This window comes from Argentina silus, assembly GCF_951799395.1.
Source record: "Argentina silus genome assembly, contig: scaffold_291, whole genome shotgun sequence".
Taxonomy (NCBI): Eukaryota; Metazoa; Chordata; class Actinopteri; order Argentiniformes; family Argentinidae; genus Argentina; species Argentina silus.
Window position 1 is genome coordinate 12501 of NW_028152288.1, and position 22958 is coordinate 35458.

Below are 22958 nucleotides of genomic sequence, written 5' to 3' on the forward strand. Positions count from 1 at the left end.
TGTATGTTTGGGAAAAAGTGTTGTGTTATAAAACGGTTAGGGTTAGGGTTAGTACCACTACACTATAGGCCGACACACTTCAAACATTCACAACTGCCTAGATAATGTCTTCAATCAAAGCATTCCATAGAAGTCCATTTTAATACCATTGAATAGGCCTGCATCAAACCATACTGTAGTTCTGTTCACCTCAGCGTCCAATCCCTGCTCAGTGCTCGCCTCAGTGTCCAATCCCTGCTCAGTTCACCATCTCCATATAAGGAGTGTCCGCATGCTAGATTACCTGTCTGCTGTCAGCATCATTCCTGAAAACAGTTGATCATTTCCTCTCCATCCTGCCGACCCCCCCGCCTCCCCCCACCTCTTCCTGCTCTGTCATCCTTACCCTACTGTAATGATGTCAGCAGTGTTGTAACCGTGCCAACACAGAACAGGCACTAAAAGCCCTTATTCTGGCTGTCAGGCTGTCTGGCCCACCTGAGTAGGGAGGTCCAGCTGGAGGTCCACCTTCTAGAACAGATTCAACAGACACATGTACAGTATATAGAACGTGGGTGGTTTGGTTAGGCTAGCTAAGCATTTAAACATCATTCACTCAACACTTTGTAACTCAAGAGAAGTAGAGTTCTCTCTCTGTAATCTGCTGGAGAGGAGGGAGGGAGGGGTGGAGGGGGGAGAGGTGGAGGGGGGTGGAGGAGGGAGGGAGTGGAGAAGGAGAACTCCCCAGTGCATAGTAGTACTATGATGTTACCAAAGAAGGAAAAGAATTCCAGGAATGCTTTCATTTGTTTATAGTGAGGTGAAGTCATGCTTTCCAGTTCTGACTGCTTCACACTGGGATCTGTCTGTCTGTCTGTCTGTCTGTCTCTCTGTCTGTCTGTCTGTCTGTCTTACTCTTTCTCGAGTTTTCTCTAGTGTATACTTGAGTGCTATCGCTCTCCCTTTTTTTTTTTTCTCTCTCTCCCCCTCTCTGTCAGGTTACAGTCAACCCTCCATCTCTCAGTTGAATAGAACATAAACAGCTGATAAAGCAAATGAATTAGTAAATGAATACCAACAGAGAGGACAATCCTAAAATACCTACTCACTATGCTGAATTCATGGACATAAATACATTAAATCATATCTTTGAGGTTACCATTCAATAGCTCAATTGATGTACAAGGCAACTTGATTAATTGAAATATCTTTATTTTTCCTATTGTGGCTTGAATAGCTTTGAATTATGAATGTTATACAATAGGCCAACATACACAAGCGTACTTCATTACAAGGTCACTGTTAGAATCCCTCTCTTGAGTGAAAAACAAGGAAGGGATTTAATCTCAAAGTATTTGACGTCAAAACAATACACGGTTGCCAGTCAAGTACACAGTATCAACCTCAAAGCCCTGAAACACCGGCTCTAGAAATCCTCTTTCATTCAGACTCCATCACCATCCAAAGCTACAGTCACACGCTGCATATTTACCGCAAGTAAATCTACAAAAGCCTTCTTAACGACAACAACTGGGGCGCTTTTGATATCCACACAGTTAATAGCCTTACAGAAGTACAGATTTGGAAGTGCAAGCACCAAAACATTCCTGTCATTATTATTTGGTGAGAAACTTATGGGTTATTCGACGGGTTACTGATTCATCAAATCTCTCCATTCTAACATGTAAACTGAGACTGCTGATGATAGATCAGTATGTGCGTATGCCATGCTAGCTTACAATCACAAAAGTCTCTGTTTTGGCATTCAGCCAGTTATAGCGCCCTTTCATGGCCTGTCATTACCATCATTGCACATCATTGCACAACATTGTGACAAATTTCCCTAAATATAATATTGAAAAATGACCCCAGTTAAGATGGCTGTCTCATGTTTTCCAGTTAGATAAGACAAGTTAGTCAACTGGTAAAGACCACTCAATGATTAACCTCTACCTCCCGCTATACCTGGGGGGAAATTACATATTACAATGGACACGGGACCCAGAGACCTATCTTTGAAGAGTAACACAAACGGAAAGGCATCAGAACTATTTCAGCGCTTCAAATGTAGAATATTAATGATTTTTTCTAGACTGGTACTATTCCTTTAAAATGCGACCGGCCTATGACCTGTGACATCATTAGAAAAAGATAAGGGAGGAGGGCAGTGAAAGGGAGTTGTAACTTTTTCGCCTCTCCCCTGAATTCCTCTAACGCGTCAGCTGCATCAGGAGGAGAACACGAGCAAGTCCTCCAAAATAAGCTCAATTATCAACATATGTAAGCCTTGCATATTGATACAAGACGCACAGAATGGCTACATGACATTCAAGAGTTATTTGTACATTGTATCTAATTGACAGGCTGCTGTAGCGGTAAAGAGGCGTGACTCGACAGTCTCCAGGTGCTGCTATCGCGCTAAGGGCAACGCGACACCGCGTCGCGTCCACCGCAGTTTGTTTGTCTATTGAGAATTGTTGCATAGAAACATTCGCGATGGCTGGAATAACATCGATTGAAGCTGTCAAACGGAAGATCCAGACGTTGCAGCAACAAGCGGACGATGCGGAGGACCGAGCCGAAATGCTCCAGAGGGAGGTGGATGTGGAGAGACAGGCCAGAGAGAGGGTAAGACACGCCTGGAGGAAAACCGATTAATCCGACTTGCGGAATAGGCAGCAAGGCGATTTATCATAGCGAGCAAAAAAGCATCCGCGACCAAATTGACGCAAATACACAATTGTCGGTCAATGTATGGCTGTAGGGGCTGCGCGCATAGTGGGAAAATGTGGCGTTTTACGCAAAGTGTACGTTTTGGAAAGCTGCGACTATAGGCGACTCCCCAGTCAGGATGGGTTACCACAGGTCCATGTTTTTACAGACAATCCAACGACCCCTCTCGCATGACTGCGCATCAGAAATTAGTTTAATGTCGATCTTCTCCTTGTCTATCAGGCTTGCATGGCAATTAAGCTGCACAGTCAAATACACATTAGCGAAGATTGTTTGTCTGTTATTTGCCAACAACAGAATCGTTTATTCCTTTATATTCCTTCACGCACAATCAGCTTTTCCTTTCTTCTAAAATGAACGATATTCATGCTTCATTCAACCTTTTTCACATAATTAGTTCTGAACCTGGCCTGAGTGCTGTTACTTAAGCTTGGTCATTAGCTGGCCTAATCACAGGGAGAGAAGCCAGAGCAGCCAGCTGGAAGGAGGGTGCAGTCCTCTCACCCAGGTCTCCCCTCCCTGCTAGCCTGATTCATCCTCCTCTCCTCCATTCCTCTCCCTCCCTTATTTTCCCTCCTATATTGTCTTCTCTCCCCACCCTCTAGACTCGTAGCAGGTTAATCATTTCCTGAGTCCAGTCTCAGATGAGAGGAAATGGCCTTGGTTCAGCCAGTCAGCCCAGAGTCACTCTACCATTAACAGACTGGACCTCAACCTAGACACACACACACACACACACACACAGGGGGGGGGGGGGAGTCTAGGAGATACGTTAGAAAAGGGGCCAAGGGGAATTAACGTAACACAGACTGTCCATCACAATACAATATAGCTTAGTGCATGAAGACTATAAGGCTTTCAAAACGTGGCTTTGCAACAAAATAGTAATGTGCTTATTGTTCTTGTTTTGTCAGCTTGCCAAGCAGTTTTATATATTTTTATTTTATATATAGAGAGCAGTGTAGCTCTCTAGGGTAGTCATCTCCTCATAGTTGGCCTGGCACGAGTGCCCTGTATCTATGATTGGTTTAAAAGGAGCCATATGAAGTGGGGTAGGAGAAGGTTCTGGAATGTTTAGAATGCTGCAGATGGAATTCCACAGCTTCCTTGACCATTACTGGGCTAGGCAGAATGTGAACAGATCTCTGGGATTTGGCTAAGAGACGTGTGTATGTGTGTGTGAAGGGGGTTGGGGGGGGAGGTCTGATTAGCCGTCTTCTACTGTGATTGGGGGGCGGGGGGGGGAGACACACTGGGTCTTTTGTTCGTTCCGGCGCAGCACCATCCGTATCCCTCAGCGGGAAGCTCGGAATGCTGGAATGCAGTTCTCTTTCACCGTCCAATCATGTCAGTCATCTGCAGCTACTCAATCCGCTGGACCAGCCAGTCAGCCCCACCTGCTACAGCAGGAACAAAGCTGGGGATGGGGACAGGGCTGGGGACAGACAGGCAGAGCTTCATCGAGAGATGGACTGGTTTCGACTTAGTTTGTGTCGTTAGTGTCCAACTTAGTTGTGCTGCCCTTTTTGATTTTAGCTCAACATCTGATTAAGTGTTATTATTGTCAGGAGGGTCACTGTTGCTAGCAAACACGGGTCGTTCACGGATGATGGGGAGCACAAGGGGCCACTGCCACCCCTTATAGGGCAGATCAACTTTTATAAACACTGGTTGAGTATTAAAGATGAGCAGGGGACCTAGCAGGATACACAACCCCGCCCTGCCCGTTACCGTCCCTCCCGTCCCTGGTGACATGAAGAAGCAGCTTCCTCCTCCCTCCACCGCAGTGTTGGGTGTGTCCTGGGTTTCTCATTCACTAGCAGGGGTTTCTGTACACTAACGATTCCACCTGACGTTCCCAGAGGACTGCTGCAGTCAGGTGGAGTGCTCAGTCAGAGATCCCTAGAGAGACACCTCTCTGTGTTCTTTCAAGGGAAGGCTCTGAAGAGAGGATTAGAGAGACAATCAACAGTAGTGTTTTTCAGAAGATTTCAAAGGCCATTTAAATACCAGGGACACCTGGGTGAAATTAAATGCTAAATGGAACAATATGGCAGATGGATGATATTGTCCTTTGTAGTCTGAAACTCTCGGATTCTTACGATGCCAAATAGTTTCACAAACATGTTGTCAGCAAGGTGTCAGCCAGAATGGGGGCATTGGGTAACCCAGTTTTGCTCTAGGGGTGAATGAACTTGACAATCCAGTTTTTATCTGTAAAACAAATACAGCATTCCAAAAAACTGTCCCCTGAGGTAATTGCTCACCTCATTGGCCCTGTTGGCATTTTTGATTTGGTGAATATTCTTGACAACTGTGTGTGTGTGTGTTGTGGCGTAATTAATAATTTCACAACAAAAAGCACTTGACACTCAACACTACAGTGGTCCTCTGGCTCAGTTGGTAGAGCATGGTGCTAACAACGTCAAGTCACAACGATTTTGATTCCCACTGGGACCAAAGTCTGCATAAATGTAAGCACTCACTGCAATGTAAGACGCTTTGGATAAAAGTGTCAGCTAAATGGCATATATTACTACAGTACGTTCACAGAGACCCTCTTCTTCAACACCGGTGTGCAGACATGTATCTCCTTTGTTTTGACTGTCTTCTCTCCCTCTCCCTCCCTCAGGCAGAGGCTGAGGTGGCCTCCCTGAACAGGCGTATCCAGCTGGTAGAGGAGGAGTTGGACAGGGCCCAGGAGAGGCTGGCCACCGCGCTGCAGAAGCTGGAGGAAGCTGAGAAAGCTGCAGACGAGAGCGAGAGGTGGGGATGGCCTGTCTTTGTTGCGGTGCACCACGCCTGTCACTCGTACTGAAATAAGCTTATGGCCCTGTTCCCAATATCTGTAGTCTCCCAGTCTCCTTCCCTGTGTTACCTCTGGAAGATGAAGTGACTGTATTGAATTTCACGTGTCATTCCTCAGTCTTCCACTGGTGATCTTCAGCCCCCTGTGTAGTTGCCTTAGCAGAGGTTAGGCTCCTGAAAAACCCCTTTCACCCAAACATTGACCAGCCCCTGCCCTCTGTGTCCCCTCCTCCAGAGGAATGAAGCTGATAGAGAAGCTGACAGCTTCATTAGCATAGTAGCATACTGCAGCTATCTTGAAGCGTCCGCTGACTCGCCTTTGTACCCATTCCGTCCCCCAGAGGGATGAAGGTGATAGAGAACAGGGCGACCAAAGATGAGGAGAAGATGGAGATCCAGGAGATGCAGCTGAAGGAGGCCAAACACATCGCTGAGGAGGCCGACCGCAAATATGAGGAGGTGAGCATCCTTCTTCTGCATAGTACACAACACTACAACAACACTACATTTAGCTACTACTGCTGCATAGTACACTACACTTAGCTACTACTGCTGCATAGTACACTACTCTTAGCTACTACTGCTGCATAGTACACTACTCTTAGCTACTACTATTATTAGTAGTAGTACTACTACAACAATAGTACTACTACTACTACACACAGCTCCTTCTGCTGCATATTACACTACAGCTACTACAGTACTACTACTACTGTACTACTACAAAAACACTACTACACTTAGCTACTACAACTACTACCAAACACATCGCTGAGGTGGCGGACAACAACGATGTCTTCCCCCTGACTGTATTCTGTGGAAACGCCATGTATGATGGAAGACATCACTTCACATCCTAACTTAAGATTCAACTTGTCTTCTAAAGCCTATTATAGCCTATAAAGTTCCCATCTATGATTTAACCATAGTCACTTTGGAAAGTGGATATAGTCTTACCTGAAATGCACTCATGGCCATAAAAGGTAGTGTTTCTGTAATAGCCTACACACTCCACAAAGCAGTCTCCTTAGCCGTTAGCATGCCCTGCTACATGTGGTGCAGGCGATCAAAGCACTCCTCTCATCCGTGGCTAACTCCACATTCCTGTCTCACCCTGGCTGTGCGCTGCCCCCACCTCCCTCCCCAGACCCCTAGTGATGCAGGAAACATGAGGCAGACTGAGAGGATTCTAATAGTTCTTCAGAAGAGTTGTGTGGCTTTTTCAGGGACTCGGATAGGGTTTTAGTTTCAGGGTCACCCCTTCTTCACAGGACTTAATATATGAGTAATCCAACATGTCTACATTTCAACCCCAACGTGAATAAGTGCAACTGACTGAAGTTAGCTTGCTTAGCCTAGCCACAGTAAATGCCTGTGACCGGTCTGTGACCCCCCTCGGCCCAAGGTGTCTGTCTGTATAGCTTAACACGCCACAACGCCACACGCTACAATCCACTCTGCTATACCGTACTCTGCAGGGCTTAGGCCTATACAGTCCACAGAGCGGATAGAGGCTTACCGTAGGCTGACAGGCGAAAGGAGTAGGCTAATAGACTTGCACACAATCAGGCTGCCCATTGACGGCCCTCCCCGCTTACACACACACACACACTTCCAACACTGGGGCAGTTCTGTCATCGCCAGAGTTCTGTGGTTGGCTTCCTACCAGCCTGTTTGTTCTGTCATTGAAGCACATCCAGTTATGTAGAGCAAGATGTGTTCACACATGTTGAATCAGCATTTTGAGGCCATACAGTATTTCAGCATATGAGGCTGCTGTAAGTCTCTGCTTAGATGTTGGGTGTTAGACTACTTTTCACTATGTTCCTACCCTGTCCGGCCTGTGTAGTTTAACGTGTGTGTGTGTCTCTCTCTCTCGTGTGTGTAGGTGGCCCGTAAGCTGGTGATCCTTGAGGGTGACCTGGAGCGCTCTGAGGAGAGAGCTGAGGTGGCTGAGGCGTAAGTTGACCACCCTCCTCTGTCTCCGCCTGCTCTCTGTAGATACCGTCCATAAACCACCCCACTATCACACACACCGATAGAATGTTTACCTACACTTAGTAGGTAAGGCAAGGCAACTTTATTTATATAGCACATTTCATACACGAGGCAGACTAAGAAACATGTCATACAATAAAATGAAATAAGAAAAGAGTAAAGTTAAAAAGCTATAAAAAAAATTTGCATTATAGTAAAAAGTGCAGAAGTTAAAAGTGCAATGTGGTTAAGATTTAGCAGAAAGCTAAAGTGAACAGTAGTAGAAAGCAATTCTGTCCGTTTATTCTAATTCCTTTTGAATACATATGGTCAATTGTTTGAATGTCTGACATTTCTTGTAATGTACGTTTAAAAAAGAAACAATTAAGTCTTCCATGTACATTGGTGAGGACAGATTGCTCTGTGGTGTATGTTGTATATTGATGTAGATATTGAACTGTTGCATGGATCCACCATCCTGTTAATAAGATGATCGCATGGTCTGTGTGGATCTGAAACGAGCTTCAGAAAGCAGCAGGTGATGAGATGTCTATTCACTCCATTCCCGTAGTTTGCAGGAATGATAACGATTGCTTAAAGAGGGTTGTATAATGTATTCCCAACTCCCATTGACATCCATTATACAACACAGTGTGACTGGTGCCAGATAAGGGGGAGGTATCCCTGTCTCCGTCTGGTACATCTCCCACCTGCTGCCTGGCCTCGTTTCAGACCCCCCTCCCCCTCCCCCTTGTTTGGTATAGTCCATGTGTGAAACACGAGAAGGTGGGATACACTGGATACACTAACCACAGCAGGACACCTGGATATGTGTGTGTGGTGTGTGTGTGTGTGGTGTGTTCTCTCTCATGTGTTTTATGTAATGCATGCCTCTTGATTCCACCACCACCATCACCTCCACCCCACCTGGGACTTGCCTTGTTGTGTGCCTGCCCCCCCCGCCCCTCCCCCCTGCACCCCCCTGGCTGTGGACTAACCCAGTCGTGTCAGGGAGCTGGAGGAGGAGCTTAGACTTATGGACCAGAACCTGAAGTCCATGATGTCCGGAGAGGATGAGGTACTGACCGATCTCGACCAGGGCCCCATTCCAAACCTGCTCTGTCTCCCCTGGACCAGGGCCCCATTCCAAACCTCTTACAAGCCGCTTCCTTTCCTCCTCTCCTCTGGCTTGTGACCTTACCTCCTCCCTCCAGCTTCTCTGCCCTGAACCAAAGCACCATAGGACCATGTCCTATCAACCATGGAGACCCTCACTGTACAATACACTGCCTGGGGTCAATACGGATCCTTGATGTGACCATGGACTTTAAGGCACTTTTTTGTGTCTAGCTGTATATGAATCTGCATGATTTCTATATTTCATGGTTATGTACTTGATCCAGTCATATCATGTCAGACGTGTCCATCAAGGATCCTAACTTTCCATGTGGAGGGTGTCTAATTGAACCCTCCAGGTAAGTTGGCTTGCTCCTGCCTTCTCCTCCTAACACACTCCCCTCCAACGAGGTACCCTGACCTGGCTCTCTGTCCTCAGTCCTCTCCTCTGCTCTCCTCCCTCTCAAATCGCTCTCTCTCCTTTTCATCCCCCTCTCTTTGCTTCCCTCTCTCGTCGTCGTCGCTCAGTAAATCAGGTGATCTTGAGGAAGAGTTGAAAAATGTCACCAACAACTTGAAGTCTCTGGAGGCCCAGGCTGAGAAGGTAGGAGTAGGGGGCTGTAGGCAGGACACACACACACACACACACACATTCGTCTGCCAGGCTGTCCTAGGCGGCTTACTGTGGTAGCCATGGAGACGGTGTAACTGAAGCTCAGTGGGAGTACTGAGTCAGCAGGAGAACAAAAGACCTCACTGCTCTTCTCTCTCAGACATGCACTTCTCTCAGACAGACCTCTGCTCTTCTCTCTCAGACAGACAGACCTCTGCTCTTCTCTCTCAGACTGACAGACCTCTGCTCTTCTCTCTCAGACTGACAGACCTCTGCTCTTCTCTCTCAGACTGACAGACCTCTGCTCTTCTCTCTCAGACTGACAGACCTCTGCTCTTCTCTCTCAGACTGACAGACCTCTGCTCTTCTCTCTCAGACTGACAGACCTCTGCTCTTCTCGCTGGCTATGGACAAAGCTTCTGTCTCCCAACAACATCCTCCACACCATATTCAGTAACATATTTAGTCCAGGATGTCCCATCCTTACGCTCTTGAATGTCCATAGGACATGGTGGAATACAGTCCAGGAAATGTTTCATAGTGAAAATGCTTGCAGTTATGTTAGAAAATATGAACATTAATCTGAGGTTATGTTGCCCCAGGACCAAAGCCAGGTTTCTGTTTCTTTAAATGTGTTCGAGCCGCTGGCGTTTTGACTAGGCTTTGCTGATCCAGTAGTTAGCCCCACTCTGCTTTGTTTGCTCAGCCAATCTCTTCAGCTCTGACACCTTCTGAGCCCCAATGCCAACTCCCCTCCCCGACCTGTCCCTCCGCTGGTACTCTGTGTTGTTTACTATAAAGATAAAATGATTGTTGATGCTTTACAATAGACATAGCCATGGTCAATTCACTGTACCTTTAATGGATGTAAATATAGAATCACAATTCATGTTATAGTCAACGTAATGAACTACAGTAGAATATTGGAATTATTTTTATGTATGTTTGGAAAAACCATCTGTTATACTTGTGTTAATATGCGTCTTCATTATTTCATCTCTAGTACTCACAAAAGGAGGACAAATACGAAGAAGAAATCAAAGTTCTAACCGACAAACTCAAAGAGGTGGGTACCATAGACTCCAGGGAAGGCCGGTGGAGGTAGAAGTCGGAGGATGGGCTCATTGTAATGCGTGGAACGGAATGAGGAATGGTATCAAACACGCGTGTTCTCTAGGACATTTGAAGCTCTGATCTATGAAAGATTGACTATCGTCTAAAACTGTTTTTAAAACGGTCTCTTTTAACGTCACCGTTCCCCCTCTGTAACATAACCTGAGGTAACGTAGACATGACCGAGGTGGTAACGCGTTGTGCTCCTGCGTTTCCCCACAGGCTGAGACCCGCGCTGAGTTTGCTGAGAGATCCGTGGCCAAGCTGGAGAAGACCATTGATGATTTGGAAGGTACGTTCTCAACACTCCCATTCACCCTCTATGGTTCCCCCCCCCTCCCTCTATGGTTCCCCCCACTTACTCCATTCTCAATGAGCCGTGTGTTTCCTCTGTGAGACTGCATGACAGACCACCCAGCAACAGCTAGATAATACCCCTGATAGAACTTCCTGACACCACCAGAGGAACCCAAGGCTGTTACTAATCTTCTAGCACTCAAACGTGTTCTGAAACGTGTCGGTTCCAGTAGTGGTTCCTCTTGACTGCGTAGAATGGGCTTGTTTATGACCCCGTTGCATTCGTAGGAGTGAGAGAGTGTGTGTGTGTGTGGTACTCAGAGTTTGAAGTGGAGCATAGCGGTTGGAGGCTGCATGGTGTGATAACCTTGAGTGGGTTGGTTCTGGAGTGTGTCGTGACTTCATGTCAACATCACCGCATGAAGTAACTCTTTGGTGACAGATTTCTTACAGTCATGGTTTTGGCATGTTCTGATGACTGTGACTCTGTATTGATGATACAGAAGGGATTGGTGTGCACTAACATACTTTGTTATTTGGTAGAATTGGTTTTATTTTAGAATTGAATTCTCTCTTTCTTTTCTTGAATTGTTAGTGGTTGATTTGATTGTTACTACTTCTGAGTGCATTTTTATATTTTATTCAGTTTTTCATGATCATTACATAAAGTTTTTCAGTTCATTCAGTTGCACATTATCCTCATTTTCAGTTACTTTATTTCACATTCCTTTGGTTAACTGACAACATTTTTCTTTTTCTTTTTTCACTCATGACCTTCTTCTGTCCATCTATCTGTCCTCTCGTTCTGTCCATCCTCCCCTCCAGACGAGGTGTACGCTCAGAAGCTGAAGGGCAAGGCCCTCAGCGAGGAGCTTGATCTGGCCCTCAACGACATGACTACACTTTAGATGCTCCCTCACTCCTCTTCCTCCTCTTCCTCACTCCTCCTCCTCCTCCTCTCAGACGCTCCCCAACTCCACCCGCCACTCCTGGGGCTCGCTCATCCGCCTCTCTTTTCTGTCGTTTTTTTCATTCCACAATCCAGACAGGACTGTGCTCTCGTGACGCTGCCCCTTGGTTAGGACATTTTGAATTGTGAATATATATAGTCTAGGGGCGAAATGTAATGCCAAAGTTTACAAGACTTTGCTGATTCGAAATCCCCAAGGGATTCAGCTGTGCGCCCCATGGAGGTTCCCCTGTGAAACCTGTCGCTCCTCCTTTTAGTTCCTCCCTCATCGTTGTGTCAGAGGTGTCAGTGACATTGTTCAGTGTTAAGGTGACAGTTCAGTACCGATGTGTATCAGACGAGCCACCCCCAGTCCCCAGCAGTGGAGGTTGGTGGAGGTTCCATTTCTACCTCCCCCAGCCTTCACTGGTCCCCAGTGGTTAGTCTGTCACAGTGTCGACACCTCTACAGAGATCTGGTAGACTTTGTTCATGTTCTTGTGTTTATGTACACTTGTGTTGATGTATACTTCTCCCCTGTTCTCTCCTTTCTCATTTCCTCTGTAATAAATGTCCAACAACCCTTCTCTTGAGACTTCTCCTGTTTTCTGTTCTATACTTTTCGTTATTTTCTGTTATTTCTCTGTATTTTGGTTCCCATCATCAGTCACATACAGAATGAACGACACACTAAGCCACACTCCACGATGCTTTATAGTACTGTATGGTAGACAGAGACTGACCGTTCTCACGGTACATTGTGTTCCTCCACAAAATGAAAGGCTTGTTAGTACGATTCATAGGCTTGAAAATTAGACCTTGCGTTAACACCACATCATTTGCCAGCAGCAGAACCAATGATCTCTCTATAATTCTATAATAGGTAAGAGAATGTGTTTGTTTGTTAGGGTCGTCATTAGCTGGGTTCTACTGCAGCCAACTACTCTTTTTATTAAGTCATTATGTGAAACCTAATTCCTCAGCTTAATACTTTAGGAGAGTCTTGAAAGGGGTTTTCTGTGGCCCTACCAAACCTTCCCTATCCCCCTAGCCCGCCTGTCCCAGCACATTGGATCTGTATATTACTCCCTACCACTGTAGCGTCATGTTTTTTCTATGAATGTCTTCACCTCAAGACATTCAGGTGTACACTGTAGTAGACAGAGAGCTGTAAGTCGTATGATGTGAGCTGTGAAGTAGATGCTTGTTACCTCTGTTAGATGAGAACATCTCTGATGTCCTTTTTTCTCTTCTTGTCTTCCAATACCCTGTGACCTTTATTGTACTAACCCTTACTCCCCTCTCTCTCTTTCTCTCTCTCCCTCCCTTTCTCTCTCTCTCCCTTCCTCCCTTTCCTGTGTCTTCACACTGACGCTGCTGTCGCCACAGATCGCTATCACAAGGAGGTGGAGAAAACACGCATTCTCAGTCACGAACTGAGAGTGGTTCTTAACGAGCTAAACAGCTGAATCTGTCCAGGCAGAAGCTTCTAGCAAACCCACTTCCACTCTTGCATCTCACCGCTGTTCCACTCTTTTCACTGTTCGACTACTAGTATATGCGGTTGTTTCTGAGTAAGCTTGGAACCGGTTTTCACAGAATCATGAATGGAATTTGAGTTGAAATGGAATTTGTCCCCACTGGGTCTTTGTGCACTTAATATTTTGGTGATGGGGAAGAGAATTATGATTCATCATGTTTTCCACTTTGTCATCTGTTTTGTACGTAATCGTTCGGTTCCAAGTTTCTCAGAATTAGAATCACCGCCCTGAGAAACTCACTTATTGCACGAAGCACAGTAGAGTTCCACTGGTGAGACTTTGAGTGAATTTAAAGGAACATCTCTCAATTTGAACTGGAAACATGACCCCAACATGGCCCCACACCTGAAGTCTCAAAGCCTTCACAGAGTTCTGAACATTAGCACTGAAGTGTGTGAGTTAACAGATGTGACTTGAGTTTACAGTATAGCTGATAGAACTTTAGATGTACGCATGAAAGTCTGCATATACTCTAATGCCTGCAGACTGACAGTGTAGCGACATACAGTACCTTAGCAAAAAACATATTATGACAAAGTCTGCTTATAGTAATATCTGAATGTTGTACAATTCTATTTCACAATGTTGACTAATGTGCCACTATCGTGCAGACTGTTATATGCATGCATCCAAAGCCAATGACATCTAACGCACCTTGGTTAAGCTGTCCAGGTTTATGCATTTTTCCAAAGGTAGAGCGGTTGTTCTAGTGAGTGTGAAGAGACACATCATCTGTTAATGCTTTTATATTCCATATATTTATTAACATTTCACACTATAGTGCAATATAACATCTCTTGGGGGGGAGAATAATCTCTCTTTGCTTAACTTGCACTAAACATTTCCTTTTACCAACACCCATTTGTTTACATTGACCACGTCTTTGGGTGTACTTCCATAAATAACTGGACTATATTGGTCGCTGTTCTATAGCTACAGCAATTCGAGTCATTCCCAGTCAGGTAGTTAGTTAGCCAAACAGCCGGTTTCCATCTGAAGTCTGTTGTATCCCCTCTAGTTCTCCCCTCATTGGACTGAATAGCTGGTCCCTCTTAGGGTCTGTCAGCACCTGGGCCACTGAGGGGGCGGAATGAGCATTAGCATCTGCCAGCTCTGTAATCGCTCTATTGTGCCCACTGAAACCCAAACCCCACCTGACATTCTGAGCACACTGACAGCACTGTACTCTCTCTCTCTCTCTCTCATTGGAGCTGGGAAGAGGCTATTGCAGTGGCTGCTTACAAACAAGCAGAGAACAGTCAGACTGACCTCTATGAAGTCTGGAATAAGAACGACTGTTAGTTTTGTCGTCGTTGACTGTAAGATGAGATCGACTTTACTGGAAAGTTTGATAATGTCCTCAACTCGTTTGGCTCCAATGAGGTGACTTGGCTCTGTGCAACAGCTTTTACTGTCCACCCTCTCTGTCTCTTTAACTGTGACGTAGAAACGACTGTAATGCATTTACCATAACACACTTGACGTAAGAATGTGTAAATGTCAAATATGCACCTGAATCACATTGATGTGTACCTGTATGGTCCTGTCACTGTATTTCACCTGCCGCTGTCCTCTCAGCCACCTGAGGCCAGGGGTGTGATTGGCTGGTGCTCACCTGTGCTTTGTCTCCCCCACCACCAGAGAAACTGGCTCACGCTAAAGAGGAGAACCTAGACATGCACCAGACGCTGGACCAGACCCTGCAGGAGCTCAACAACCTATAAACACAGGAGCTCTGTCTGTCCGTCCGTCTGTCTGGGCTGACGAACAAGAGTCACACACACACACACAAAGAGAGAAAAACAAAGCTTTACAGTATAAAAGGGCCCTATGCTCTTTGATACACACATGACCAAATTATTATTATTTTTGTTTATGTCCTGCCCCCTGGGAACGGAATAGTCTTAATGTGGATTTAGTAGCGAGGTAGGACAGGGTTAGTGAATGTCATTCCATTTTGTTACTCTGAGGGTCTCTTGCACACATGCAAATTCCAAATGGCGAGATCCTACTGGTTCATACATTAGTTCATATGTGTCAACAGAGCAAACATTTGAACAGCAGAGCATTGCGCACCACTGAGTTTGTTGTTTGTGTTTTGCGTGTGACTCAGTCTTAAATTGGCGGCCTTTTCCAAATAGTCGTTTTACACAATCTAATCTGACCACAGAAACCTCTGTTTTATTGTTCAGCTAGTTCTGATGTTACCCATGAATGTCATTTTTTTACCCAAAGTATGAAGCTTTATTTGTAGTACGAATGATATTTACTACAGCAAAACAAATGCTTTACTCTAATGGTAAAATGTGCCACTCATCATGTTTTTAATTGATCGGTTCATATTACTACCAGTTAGTTCAACCATGTTTCTGGGATGATGATGGTGGTAATAATAATAATAATAATAATAATAATACCTTTATATGTATAGCGGGATGAATAGCAGTTTAAAGTTCCAGGTTAGTTTAGATTATTACCAGCCAAAATATCAACCAATGTTTAAAACAATACTACTAAAGGCAAATATAGACAGTTACTTAATTTAGATAACCGGTAAGTCTTGCACAGGATTTTTCTTGCTTGTTTTGAAATTATTGTAGTGACATTTTTGGGGTTTGGATAATTGAATAAATAGTCTTAATTTAGAATTTATTTTGGAATGTTCATAATTGACGTTCAAATAACTTGCCTTTTTCCTTGATTTAAGATGCTGAGAATGCCCATAGTTTTCTGAATCTGAAATATCAGTTTGTCTTCCTTCTGAAACAACACCCCAGGTTTAACCACTTCAACTGTAAACCTGTCTTTGTAAGGTTGATCAATGTGATGATGAAAATGCAACTGTGTCAATATATCTAAGTAGCTAAAAGTGTTAATTGCTCTGAAAGTTTTAATTTGGGGGTAATTACTTTATGACCCATATGTTTCCTATGCAATGACCTGTATAAGCTCTTTGTTTAAGACCATTAAAAGACTCAAGGCGAGATGCATGGCTGTTGTGTATTCCTTATTTTCTTCATTTCCACTTCACCTTTGATTGCTCACGTCTCTTGTGTTCCATCTCGTTAGTTAACATCCTTCATACAAATGCGGTATAAAGCTTAGAGCTGCCACTTGAACAGTAACATCCCCAGTGTCGACTAAAGATGACAGTATTTACTCATACAGCACTGTGATAATGGCTGACTCTCAAGATTGATTAATTTGATTCCCTTTATTCGTTGGATTGCTCGTTTGCCATGTTGTGGTATCAGATATCAGTGTGTTCACAAATCCAATATCAGTTTTCAGGTGTGTCGGCGATGAGCTTCCATGTGCACTGAAGTGAAACACTGTGTCCAGTGACACTCTTTACACCGCCAGAAGACTACCTCCTTCATTGTCATACACCTGTGTTTGCTGGTGGAGAACAAAAGACAGATGTGTAGCACAATTCTCCACTCAAATGTTTCAAATATAAACGATAAGTAGATACACATACACGCAATAGGTGTTAAGCATAAATTGATGCTCCATCTTGTCATCGACAAGTGTGTTCAACAAACTGTGTTTGGGCCATTTGTTTCTGGGCTTCAAAGTGCACCATGTAAGAGCCAGTACATAAACAACCAAACAGACAGACTGGGCAGATCATGACACAGCAGATGGAAAGTCCAGCTATGATGCACTGCTGAATACACTCCTTTTGATGGCACACTGCTGAATACACTCCTTTTGATGGCACAGTGCTGAATAGACTCCTTTTGATGGCACAGTGAGAGATCAGGGTGCCAGATATGTCACTCCTGCTGCCCCCTGCTGTTTGTGTGGGAAATGACATGTATGGTACAGGTTGTAGGCCTATGTTATTGTAAGCCACTGGCTATGTTCCAAAATGCGTTCTTATGCTCTATCTAGATTAGATAAAATTAGATTCAACTTTATTGTCTTTGCACAGAGTACTGAGACAACGAAATGCAGTTTGTCATCTAACCAGATAGATGACAAGTAGTTATACCAAGTACGGTTATGCTCGAGATAGAGTGCAAGAACGCTTTTTGGAACACAGCCACCGTTTCCCAAGTTGTACTTCTATATCCACACTTCATATAGGCCTAACCTACCCAGCTCTCCCATGCAGACATGCACTGAAATATGCTACTCCTTAGAGCAGTGTTTTTCAACCTTTTTTGAGCCACGGCACATTTTTTACATTGGAAGAATCTTGCGGCACACCACCAACCAAAAATGTTACAAAATGACACTCTGTAGCCTGATACAGTATATATAATTACAATATTAGTCTCTAATGGCATCTCCATCCACAAAACGCACATTGGCCAAGAGCTGAGAATGTCCACTAATATCCGTAGACTCATCAAGTTGCAACGCAAATTTCCTACTGATGCGTATCTTTCCCAAAACATGACTGATGTCTGTAGACATGTCATCAATACGCCTGGCAATTGTGTTATCTGAGAGCTGGACTTTAGCTATGTCTTTAACCGCGTCAGGGCCGAGCATCTCGTTGACAATGGCTTTGCAGGCAGGTAGTATTAATGTCTCTGCCACAGAGTGGGACTTTTTTGATTTAGCTACGAGTTCAGCAACTAGGTAACTAGCTTTGAGGGCTTTCTCATTTACCTTTGTGGTTTTTCCTCATAAAAGTTGCCTGTTTCTCTGTGATTTCACGCAGGCGAACAAAATAGTCCATCGGCTTGTTTTGAAGCGACTGGTGTTTCGTTTGGAGATGGCGTTTAAGCTTGCTTGGCACCATGGCGCTGTTGGACAGCTTCTCGCCACACACCAAGCATAATGGAGTCGGGGTCGTCTCATCCCCGGTGAAAGTAAATCCTAACGAAAGATAGCTTTCGCTGTCTTGCCTCGAGCTCACCGTCTTTGCTTTCTTTTTACCACCACTCATACTAGGGCCTTCCTGGGTCAGAATCTTGTCCAGGGCCTAGTTCGGAGTTTGCATTTTTCCATTTTAAAAACTTCTCCATCACTGTCAACCACGACCTGTCGCATGCGTCACTAATTCTCTTGTCTCTATGCAGGAAAGAGGCAATTAGCTACCTGCAGCCATCCGGACGAATATTACATTACTCTGCCAGTCACTATATTACAGCACAGACACTCGACAATGGCATATTATTTGCAGATAATAATTAATAAATGTTAATAAAAAAAAAGTGAAATTGGATAATTTCTCACGGCACACCCAACGATCTCTCACACTAGTGTGCCGCGGCACAGCGGTTGGGAAACGCTGGCCTAGGCTACTGGTAATTTGGATATATTTTTACGCACGGAGTTCGGGGACTTCAAAGTAGGACTACGCACAGTACACGTACGGTACTTGTATGCTTCAATACAACAGACTGCTATCCTAATCAAATAACTCATTATTAATCTGTTGTAATCGCAGAATCTACTCAACTCAAATAATTACGAATCTGTCCCGATATTAGGTCATGCGTTTCTTCATACGCTTCGCGTGTGAGACATCTGCGCAACTACACCTACAGTAGATGAATTCAGATTGCTAGAGTGGGAGTAGAGGCACTGTTCTAATAACCACCATTGCACTTCCCAACATTTCCTACTTGTGAGGGACCTGCACTTAATAAATACCTGCACTTGTGCACAATGATTAGCCTACTTGCAATGATTGTGATATATTGTTTCACTGACTTTAGACAACTGCACCTATTGTGCATACGTGGCTCTAGAAAAGAGCGTTGAATGGCTAAAGTGTAAATGTAAAATGTCAAAATGAGTTATAAATAAGTTATAAACTATAACAACAGCAGCTTGTGTGTAGTCCTACAGTATTAGTCATATTTAAGTGTGTTGGCATAACATAAGGGGAGCGACAGACACACACACACACACACACACACACACACACACACACACGTCTACCTATATGCAAACACACATACACAAACAAACACACGCACACGCACACACACACACACACACACACACACACATGCATGCACACACGCACATTACTCAGACTGGCTAAATGAGAGCTAGACATTGAGACTGTGGAAGTCTAAGCTAGAACAAAGTGAACTTGAATGAGAGTGGGTGGATGATAAACACAATGGAAAAAGAATACAAGTCAATGATGTACTTCAGTCATGGTGTTTAGGAGATAATCAGATGGTTTATTTATCTCAGTCCATTTGACAGAAAATGCTATAAGGATCAAAATAAGACTATAAGGAGAATTGGGTTAGGGTTAGGGTTAGGGTTAGGGATGGAGAGAGGGGGGAGGGAGAGAGGGCTGGGGGCTAGGGGGCTGGAGGGCTGGAGGCTAGGGAGCTAGGGGGCTGGGGGCTAGGGGGCTGGGGGCTAGGGGGCTGGAGGCTAGGGAGCTAGGGAGCTAGGGGGCTGGGGGCTAGGGGCTAGGGAGCTAGGAGGCTAGGGAGCTGGAGGACGGGACTGGGGGGGGTTGATGGGAAGGTAGGAAAAGTGTGTGGGGGGGGGTGGGGGTGGTGGGGAGGGTTTGCAAAAATAAAAAGAAGGACAGCAATCATCCTTAACAGGACTCCTTCTTTTTCTTCTCTCTCTCATTCCTGCCATTCACTTTCTTTCCATCCGGGATGTCGGCCCTGTTCTGTCGCTTGAAGAACTTCATGAATCCTTTCCTTGAATGGATCTGAAATGAGATATGGTATTAAAGTACAAAACCACATAATGACAACAACTTTGGGCTTTATAACATGATGATCAACTGTTTTTGACCCTGTTTTCATTAAAGTAATGTAGATAAGTCCAATAATTTATTGAAGTGCCAGTACTGTACCTTTTTCTCAGCTTTCTCCAGCTCTATGGCCTTCATGGCGAGCTGATCTCTCATCTCCTGTCTCTCCTTTTCATCCTCGCAGTCCTTCAGCTTCTGCAGCTGTCGCAGCTCCTCCCTCTCTCTTTCCAAGGTCTCCACTTCTTTCTCCTTGGTCAGACACTTCTCCACAGCCTTGTTCATCCTCCTCTCCATCTCCCTCATCTCCTTCCTCTCTCTCACAGAGAGGGCCCGAAAACAGCTAGCGGACTTTTCCATTTGAACAGAGTAGAGATGGGAAGAGTAGAGGGCCTCGCTGAGACTATCTATCTCTCTGGTCTTCTCATTATTGTCCATTCTCCGTTCCTCCTGCTGAGCAGCTAAGAGGGTCTGGAGGTCCACGTGGGCCTTGGACATGTCATCCAGTTGGGTTTGTAGAGACTCCAGGGTTTGTTGGAGGGTGGCCATCTCATTTCTCTCCTCCATCTTCCTCTGCTCTGCCTCTCTGGCCTGCCTCTCCATCTCCTCCCTTTCTGCTCTCCAGTTCTTCTCCTGTGAGGCACAGAGGTTCTGGAGGTCTGTGTGGGCTTTGGCCATTTTGTCCTGTTTTCTTTTAGACCTCTCCATAGCCTGAAGGAGATAGTTGATTTGCTTCTCTTTCTCTTTGACCCTGAATATCTCCCTCACCTCTACGTCTCTCGCCCTGCTCTCCATTTCGCTCCTCTCCTCTACCCATTTCCTCTCTCTCTCCTTGGTAGCTTCGGCCTCCTTCTCAAGGGACTCCACTTTGAGGCCAAGAGAAAGAATGACGTCATCTTTTTGTTTGAAGGTGGAGAGTCCCCACTCGACAACATGCCTCCTCCCCGTCTCTAGACCTTCTCTCTCCTTCTTCCACCTATCCTCCAGGGCCCTGATGGTTCTCTGCTCGTTTAGCTGGTGGTTGTCTAGGAGCTGCCGGAGAGAGTAGAGCTTCTTGTCCTTCTCACTCAGAGCGGCCTGGTACTGTGCAGTCATCTCTCTGCTCTTTCTCTCCATCTGGAGCCTACACATCTGCATATTGTTACCTATAAAGTCTCCCGTAGACATATATTGGAGGGTCTGTCTTAGGTGAAAAATCGTGTTGTCCTTTGATTTAAGCAGATCAACAATCGTTCCTCTCTCCATCTTTAATTTGTTGTGAATAAAGGCATGCTAATTAATCGGTTGAAAAGTTGAGTGTGAAATCAAAGCAGTCTTGTCTGAATACTATTTTAGAATCATTATGTTTTTATTGCGCATTAAACGTCGGGGCATTGTTGCGTCTGTTGTCACGACAACAATGCCCAGCAAATCCCCACGCAGTGCTAAAAAATGTTCTCGCTTTGCCAATATTCTAAAATGACGTGGTCATTTTTTTGCAAAGTGTAAAATAATGTATATTGACAATAAAGTGGCCATTTAGATCGTTTGAATGCTTCAAATATTGTTTTGCTCCTATATCTAATAGGTTACGTATGTTGCGTACACCTGCACCAGTGAACAGTTTTTGTAGGGTTAGGGTTAGTGTTATTTATTGTTTCGTCAAAATCTACTGCCTTACAACTTCTTACTTTTAAATGTGGGACCATGAGCAATTTCCAACATGAATCCATTTTATGCGTTACACAGTCAGCATATCACGGTTGGGAATCTGTAGCCTAGGCCAGTGTTCTTTTTACCACCACTCATACTAGGGCCTTCACCTGGGTCAGAATCTTGTCCAGGGCCCAGTTCGGAGTTTGCATTTTTCCATTTTAAAAACTTCTCCATCACTGTCAACCACGACCTGTCGCATGCGTCACTAATTCTCTTGTCTCTATGCAGGAAAGAGGCAATTAGCTACCTGCTGCCACCCGGACGAATATTACATTACTCTGCCAGTCACTATATTACAGCACAGACACTCGACAATGGCATATTATTTGCAGATAATAATTAATAAATGTTAATAAAAAAAAAAGTGAAATTGGATAATTTCTCACGGCACACCCAACGATCTCTCACACTAGTGTGCCGCGGCACAGCGGTTGGGAAACGCTGGCCTAGGCTACTGGTAATTTGGATATATTTTTACGCACGGAGTTCGGGGACTTCAAAGTAGGACTACGCACAGTACACGTACGGTACTTGTATGCTTCAATACAACAGACAGACCGGCACAGCGGTTGGGAAACGCTGCCTTAGAGTTTATTTGAAGACAAATTCTAAGTTCACTAAATGTTTATCTCATGGGTTCATTCCACATAGGCCTAATAAGTTGGCTTCTTTTGATCTGATATAATGTTCGATTTTCTAAAATATCCTATTTTATGGAAGACCAATAAATGGACCGGGTAATAAATTGCTGGTCTGCAAAAATGATGTCTCTTTAAAAAGGTCAAGAAGCTTTAAGACACCCGGAAGTTCAACCAAAACACTCAACAACAAAAGCTGTAGGAGTCGAGTCATGTGAGACGGAACCATCGGGATGAATATTAAAATCTAGACGAACAAGACAGCTTCATTAAAACGAATGTGTATTGATCTGTACGACTTATACAAAATAGAAGACAACTGATTCACAAAACGGATTAACGCCAACGGAGACTCGAAATTGATGTTAGCTTGCTAGCTAACAATCGCAATGCTAAGGATATCCAGAGATATCAAGTTTCTATGCACATAGGCTGGCTATTTTCAAACAAAGACTTGTTGATGTCACTTTGCTGCTACGATTTCAATGCTTCAAATAGCAAATAATAAATTGGGATTTGATTGTGTTCATGATAATTATCCTTAGTGACTGGTAGTTAATCCGTTAGTTTGCTATCTGTGCTGAGCATTTCAAGGGGGGGTTGATTCCGAAGTTGAAGACATGACCGCGGCGGTGTTTTTCGGGTGTGCGTTCATCGCGTTTGGGCCAGCGTTTTCCCTGTTCATATTCACCATCGCCAGGGATCCACTTCGAGTCATCATTTTAATCGCAGGGTAGGCCAAATCATAATGTCTTCCGTGTATCTTTGAGGAAGTTGTATTCCAACTTGTGATCAAACGCCATCTACTG

At 44.6% G+C, this 22958-nt stretch overlaps 2 protein-coding genes across 9 annotated transcripts in view; one reads left to right on the plus strand and one right to left on the minus strand.

The window, feature by feature from the left end:
- LOC310824914 (tropomyosin alpha-4 chain-like) overlaps positions 1–16109 on the plus strand; it is a 22204-nt gene extending 6095 nt beyond the window's left edge. Inside the window, exons 1-8 of one of the 8 annotated variants that reach the window (XM_083698176.1) lie at positions 2196–2607; positions 5345–5478; positions 5862–5979; positions 7409–7479; positions 8500–8575; positions 10230–10292; positions 10562–10631; positions 14767–16109. In XM_083698176.1, the coding sequence (XP_083554302.1) occupies positions 2476–2607; positions 5345–5478; positions 5862–5979; positions 7409–7479; positions 8500–8575; positions 10230–10292; positions 10562–10631; positions 14767–14849 (747 nt within the window). In that variant the 5' untranslated portion in view covers positions 2196–2475 and the 3' untranslated portion in view covers positions 14850–16109. Of the gene's footprint in view, positions 1–2195; positions 2608–5344; positions 5479–5861; positions 5980–7408; positions 7480–8499; positions 8576–9141; positions 9218–10229; positions 10293–10561; positions 10632–11461; positions 12193–14766 lie in introns of those variants that run through there. The other 7 variants (XM_083698173.1, XM_083698175.1, XM_083698174.1 and 4 more) reach the window with 7 other exon arrangements.
- A 3374-nt stretch (positions 16110–19483) lies between these two features.
- LOC310824915 (uncharacterized protein) lies at positions 19484–21226 on the minus strand. The gene is made up of 2 exons (XM_083698177.1): positions 19922–21226; positions 19484–19774 (listed from the first exon to the last, which is right to left on the minus strand). Exons 1-2 carry the CDS (start codon positions 21059–21061, stop codon positions 19655–19657), a joined length of 1260 nt encoding a protein of 419 aa, XP_083554303.1. The 5' UTR covers positions 21062–21226; the 3' UTR covers positions 19484–19654.
- Between the last annotated feature and the right edge of the window lie 1732 nt (positions 21227–22958).

Coding starts and splice junctions, on each gene's coding strand:
- LOC310824915 (XM_083698177.1), bottom strand. CDS start 21,061: ATGGAGAGAGGAACGATTGTTGATCTGCTTAAATCAAAGGACAACACG. Junction 19,775..19,921: donor TGGAGAAAGCTGAGAAAAAG/GTACAGTACTGG, acceptor ATCTCATTTCAG/ATCCATTCAAGGAAAGGATT.